Source organism: Acinonyx jubatus, chromosome B3 (genome assembly GCF_027475565.1).
Source record: "Acinonyx jubatus isolate Ajub_Pintada_27869175 chromosome B3, VMU_Ajub_asm_v1.0, whole genome shotgun sequence".
Classification (NCBI taxonomy): Eukaryota; Metazoa; Chordata; class Mammalia; order Carnivora; family Felidae; genus Acinonyx; species Acinonyx jubatus.
This window is the reverse complement of record NC_069386.1, coordinates 38,102,830-38,108,829: the sequence shown is the minus strand read 5'-3', so window position 1 is coordinate 38,108,829 and position 6,000 is coordinate 38,102,830. Positions and strand designations below refer to the sequence as shown.

The following is a 6,000-nucleotide window of genomic DNA, read 5'->3' as shown; positions in this document are numbered from 1 at the left end:
AGTCAGTTGAGCGTTGGATTTTGGCTCAGGTCATGGTCTCACAGTTCATGGGTTCGAGCCCCGCGTTGGGCTCTGTGCTGACGGCTCAGAGCCTGGAGCCTGCTTCGGATTCTGTGTCTCTTTCTCTCTCTCTGTCCCTCCTCTGCTCACTCTCTGTCTCTGTCTCTCTCTCAAAAATAAAAACATTAAAAAATAAAAAAATTAAATATTCTTAATTAAGTTATAGCCATAATAAAAATTCAAACACTATCAAGGGCCTCAAAATGAAAGGAAACCTTGCTGCAGACAGCTGGGTGGCTGACACGCTTCTCTGGAGCACTGGGTGCGGACGTTTACTTTGTTCTGCACACCAAATTCCTTTAGGGTGGAATAGGAAGGGTGAAGGGGGAAGAGAAGGACTGAATTTACATATTTTGATTATTTATTTATTTTTATTTTTTCCCCACTCTCTGCCTCCCTGAATCCACATTTTTAAGAATAGGTATTTTGCCTCCTAAAAAAAAAAAAAAAAGGTATTGTGCCTCCTTTATTCAGTTTCATAGAACTGGTTTACAGGATTTAATTGATTTAAAGGATTAAAAATTTTTTTAATGTTTATTTTTGAGAGAGAGAGAGAAAGAGAGAGGGAGAGTGTGCAAGCGATGGAGGGACAGAGAGAGAGAGAGAGAGAGAGAGAGAGAGAGAGAGAGAGACACACAGAGTATGAAGCAGGCTCCAGGCTCTGAGCTGCCAGCACAGAGCCTCATGTGGGGCTCTAACCCACAAACTGTGAGATCATGACCTGAGCTGAAGTCAGATGCTTAACCGACTGAGCCACCCAGGTGCCCCTAAAGTATTTTTTTAAAGGGAGGGGCGTTCAAGACTTCAAAAAACTACCAATCTGCTCCAAAAACAGTTGCCCCTATTACAATCTCATCAGTATTGAGTACCCACCTCTCTGCACCCTCATAAGTAGTTGAGTAGTGCGTATTACAATTTTATATAAATCTATGTATCTGTCAGTTTGTTTGACGCAAGGAGTCTCCTGGCAAGTTTTCTATTCCCCCACGCTTTCTCTCCTGTAGAAATGAGAAGATATCTTTTTCCGTATTCACGTTATTATTTCACCTCTTTCAATGTGACCCGGCCCCAGGGGGGCGCTCCAGTCGAGCAGACCGCCTCGAACAGGGCCTGGTGAAGCCCACCTGGCTGTTAGCTGCAGGAGCCGGGACCCACGACCCCCTTTCCCGGTGGTTCTACCTAAGTGCCGCGGGGCAGCAGAGGGCGCTGTGGAGCCAGGGCCGGACTCCGCCCCCAGGGCAGCGCGCCGCGCCCCCGTGACGTATTTCCGCGTCATCTGCCGCCGAGGCGTGCTTCCATTGGCTGTCGGCGCGGCAATAGGGGCGGAGCCGAGTGGGTGTGTGGGAAACGCAGCAGTCCGGGTGGAGGGGCGAGGCTTCCCCCTTCCCCGCCCCTCCTCCGCCCTCCATTCCCTCCCTGGGACGGCTGCGCGGAGCTGCGGGGAGGGGGCCGGCGGCGGCCGTACTTTCCAGGCTGAAGCTGGAGCAGGGCTGTGGCGGTGTCTATCGAACCCTAGGGACCGGTTGACTGAGGAAAAGAGGGAGGGAATCCCGCGCTGCCGAGCTGCGCTGCCTGGGAAGCCCTTCGATTCCTTGCGCGCCAAGCCGAGCCCCGGGCGAGTGGGGCGGGGGTCCCCCGAGACCGCCAGCGGCCCCTCGGCGCTGAAGGGACCACGCGGGGCGCGCCCCCCGAAGGCTGCCCCCGGGCGCGTGGCCCCGACTTGGCCCTGCGCGGCGGGCGTGGGGCAGCTCAGAGGGAGGAAGCAAGAGAGGGGCCGCCCTCCCCTCGGAGTTAGAAGCGCCTTCCCGGGTCCAGAATGCCCAAGAAGAAGCCGACGCCCATCCAGCTGAACCCGGCCCCCGACGGCTCCGCGGTTAACGGGACCAGCTCGGCGGAGTAAGTCTGGGGTGGGCGGCGAGCGCCGGGCCTGGCTGCGGAGGCCCCTGCTGGGGTATAGGAGCCGAGTCGGGTGTGCGCGGCGCGCGGGGCTCAGCTCGGGTTCGTCACGTATGTCTCGGGCTGGCAGGGGCGCGGAACTCCTGGCTGCCGAGGTATCGGTGACTAAGCAGAGATTGTGCTCCTGACTCAGACCAGTCGGTGGACCCAAGGTGTCCCGATTTTCCTCCTCTGTCGATCCTTGCAGTCATCCTTGGTCCCTGGCCATTCACTTTCTCTCCTCCCCCCTCCCCCCCAAGATGAAAACTGCCTGCTCTCCCACCCCTCCCCGGCTGTTTTCCCCAGATCCTAGTCTGTACAGGGGAGAAGGGAGCAGATGTCCTGGAAAGAATTAAGCTCGCTTCTGTCTTTGAGGCCGGCTTAGGGTATGAAGTGTGGAGTTGGGACTGGTGAGCAGTGTCCTCACCTTTGTACGTGACACCTGTGGGCCTGGAGTGCCTCGTTGCGGCTGCTCGCTGGCTAGCAGGGGCGTGGGTACACCAATATCCCCGTGGCTTTCCCCTGGCCGACTTCAGGGGCTGCGGGTCCTTGGCCTTCTTCCTGGAAACTATTTTGTCTCCAAGGGTGCTGCTTTCTTCTTCTTCAACTGCTTCATTCATTCATTCATTCATCATTCATTCATTCATTCAGAAATGCTCGGCACTAGTGTCTCTTCTAGCTTTCCGTACTTTACCATGAGCCCTAAACTCCTGACCTGAGACAGGAACACTCAAAGCCAGGAAAACCATACACAAGGTGCTCCATCCTGCGGCTTCCAGTATGCTCGCAAGCCAGCGCTTTATCTCATTAAACAATGATGAGGTTGTGCCATTGGGTGTTTCAGAATTGCCACAACTCGTGTTGCGTCCTGAGTGAGGGACAAGACTGAGGGAGAGAGATCGGACTAGCTGGAGAATTAACCGGAAAATATTTGGTTCTTAATCTTTTATTTGCACACTGGAGATGCATGGAAGCTAGCTGATGAAATGGTGGAGTAGGCCTGAACCTTCTGCCCTTTGGTGATTTCTATAACCTTCCTTTCTCTCTTTAGATTTTAATAGCCTGGGGACCTTCTGGGTTCGTGGCTCTGTCCATCTCTTTCATGATCACCAGGCCAGTGGTGGACCTGTCATGTGAACTGAGCCAGGTTCCTCAGATCTGCTCCCAGCACACCCCCTTCAGTACATTACTGTAATGTTGGGGCTCCTGGATGGCTTAGTCGGTTAAGCATCCTACTCTTGATTTTAGCTCAGGTCATGATCCCAGGGTCATGGGATGGAGCCCAGCCCTGGGCTCCGCACTGAGCATGGAGCCTGCTTAAGATATTCTGTCTCCCTCTCTCTCTCCCTGCCCCCGCCCCTCCCGCCTCCACGTATGCCCCTCCCCCGCTGGTGCTTTCTCAAAAAAAACACAAAAAACAAAAAACCTGAAGTGTCTGTTTTGCATAATATTGACTTGTAGAGGTCACATTCTTTGTAGGCATTTATTCAGACTTACTGCACAGGATTTTATCCCCTTCAAACAAACTGAAAGTGCCCCAGCACAGGGCAGGGCAAGTTTTGACCACAGTGGCTGGTTGAATGTTGTGGCCTGACCATCCTGCTCCTATTTGATTTGGAGGTGGGTACTGAGTGGAAGTACCTGTTGTCATTCTGTTGTTAATTGTGACACCACAACTGTATTTTTGCCAAGCGGAGGAATCTCATTAAAAGAAAATACAAGGAGGAAAAGAATAAACTACCCTGGAGTTGGTGGCAGAAAAATTTGGTGGGACTGGGAGATTCTCAGCAGCGGTTAAGAGGCTGGACTCTGGAGTCAGGCTAAGGTTGAAGCCTTGGCCCTGTTATTCTGTGGTTTTGTGACCTGGGGCTGGTCTCTCGGTCTCCCGAAGGCTTAGTTTTAGTTTTCTCACCTGCAGAAAATGGAGCTAATTGATAGAACCCACCTATGATCTTTGTGAAGATCCAGGGAGCTAATAATACATAGTAAACCTTCCATAAATGTTAGCTGCTGCTGGTGTCTTCCTTACTGGGTAATGTTGAGAAAGCTGAAGGAAACTAGAAGGTAATTTCCATTTGTGGTGGTGGGTATGTATGTTAAGGTGACTTTGCTTCTGGATAAAGGACTCTCCCAGCGATCGCTTAGGTTTTTGTACCATCTGCATGTACCTCCATGACTCATTGCTGTGTTACAATAGGAGGCATCTCTGTGTAGGCTGCCTGAGACAAACAGGGACTGTTGCCCTACACTTCCTGGCACGAATGGGAGGAAAGCTGTACGCACCTTCAGCTTTCACCTTTAAGAGTATTTCTCAAGCAAAGCTGCTGTTCTCGTGATTTCTGTGATTAGACCGGGGCACAGTTCAGAACGTGGTCCTGTCCAGTGACATTAAGGATCTCTTGGTAACTGGCAAGGTTGCTTCTCCTCTGTGGTTGCTTGGCACTTTGGGCTTTACCTCTAACTTAGCACTTAAAGCATTCAGACAGAGCTGGGTTACATGGGACCTGAAGTTTATGCAAGTTGTGGGGGTCCTTGAAGAAAAAGAGGGCACAAATACCTCTTTTGCGAGTTTTGCAGAAATGTCTGAGCATATTGCAAGGGAGCTAAGTGTTAGCATGAAATAAATTGGAAATAAGATCATATTATTCCCGTTTAAAATGGTTTCCTGGTTCCATTGCAGTTAGAATGAAATCCAGACTCCTTGCGGGCTGTGAGACCAAGTGATTTGCCCACTGGGGCCCCCCACCCCCATCTCTTCGACCACATTTCCTGCCGCTCCTTTCTTCCATTCTGCTAGTCTTCTTTCACTTCCTCCTTGGGATGGTCTGTGTTCCCTCCAGGCCCTTGCACATGCTGCTCCCTTTGCCTAGAATGAATCATCTCTTCCTCTGCCCATGCTAGGAAGGAAGCAATCATCATCTCTGCCTCAGTGTCATTTCCTCAGAGGTGTTCACAGACCACCTAATCTCTAAAGGAGGTCACTTTCCCATATTCGCCAGATTTTTTTTTTTTTTTAAGACAGGGCACTTAAAAGAGTGTGTCTTTTTTTTCTTTTCTTTCTTCTTCTCCTTCTCCTCCTCCTTTTCCTTCTTTTTTTTTAAATTTTTTTATTTATTTTTTTCAACGTTTATTTATTTTTGGGACAGAGAGAGACAGAGCATGAACGGGGGAGGGGCAGAGAGAGAGGGAGACACAGAATCAGAAACAGGCTCCAGGCTCTGAGCCATCAGCCCAGAGCCCGACGCGGGGCTCGAACTCACGGACCGCGAGATCGTGACCTGGCTGAAGTCGGACGCTTAACCGACTGCACCACCCAGGCGCCCCTCTCCTTTTTTTTTTTCAAGTAGCCTCCATGCCCAGTGTGGGCCTCGAACTCATGTCGGACCTCGAGAATAAGAGTTGCATACTCCACTGACTGAGCCCGCTAGTGCCCATCACCTGATTTTTTTTTTTTTCTTTAAATGACATTTGTTCACTGTCTCTAACTTTTTTTTACTAGGATGTTTGAAAGATCTCTCTCTTCTGTACACCATAAACTATAAGGTTAGGGCAGCCTTTTTCTGATTCATTGCTCTGTAAGTAGCACATGGAATACGGTAGCTGGCACATATGAAGTGCCAAAATGTTTGAGTAAATCAGTGGGTGACTTAAATTTCTAATATTTGTACAATGTATTTAGCAAACCTTTTTATACTTTTCCGTTTTTTCTTTTGTCTTCCCCTTTGCGGTCATTTCCCCCTCTCCATTTCCTTTTCTTTCACAGGCACCCACTCACCCACTCTCCGGTATTTAATGCATGGTCTTATAGTTCCATGTTTTGTTGGGTATGTGTACCTTTGGGAGGTAGATGGCGTTGTTTTGTGTGTTTCTGTGCGTAGAGTGCTGAATGTGACTGTGTTGTTATTCAGCCTTAAAAAAAGGAGATCCTACAATTTGTGACAACGTGGATGTACCTGGAAGATGTTATATTAAATGAAGTAAGCCGGGGCACCTGGGTGGCTCAGT

At 50.2% G+C, this 6,000-nt stretch overlaps 1 protein-coding gene across 1 annotated transcript in view; it reads left to right on the top strand.

Annotated features, from left to right (window-relative positions):
• Nucleotides 1-1,412: 1,412 nt before the first annotated feature.
• The window catches only part of MAP2K1 (mitogen-activated protein kinase kinase 1), a 78,150-nt gene continuing 73,562 nt past the window's right edge, over nt 1,413-6,000 (top strand). Inside the window, exon 1 of the mRNA XM_027067593.2 lies at nt 1,413-1,956. Within this exon, the coding sequence (XP_026923394.1) occupies nt 1,877-1,956 (80 nt within the window). The 5' untranslated portion in view covers nt 1,413-1,876. The remainder of the gene's footprint in view (nt 1,957-6,000) is intronic.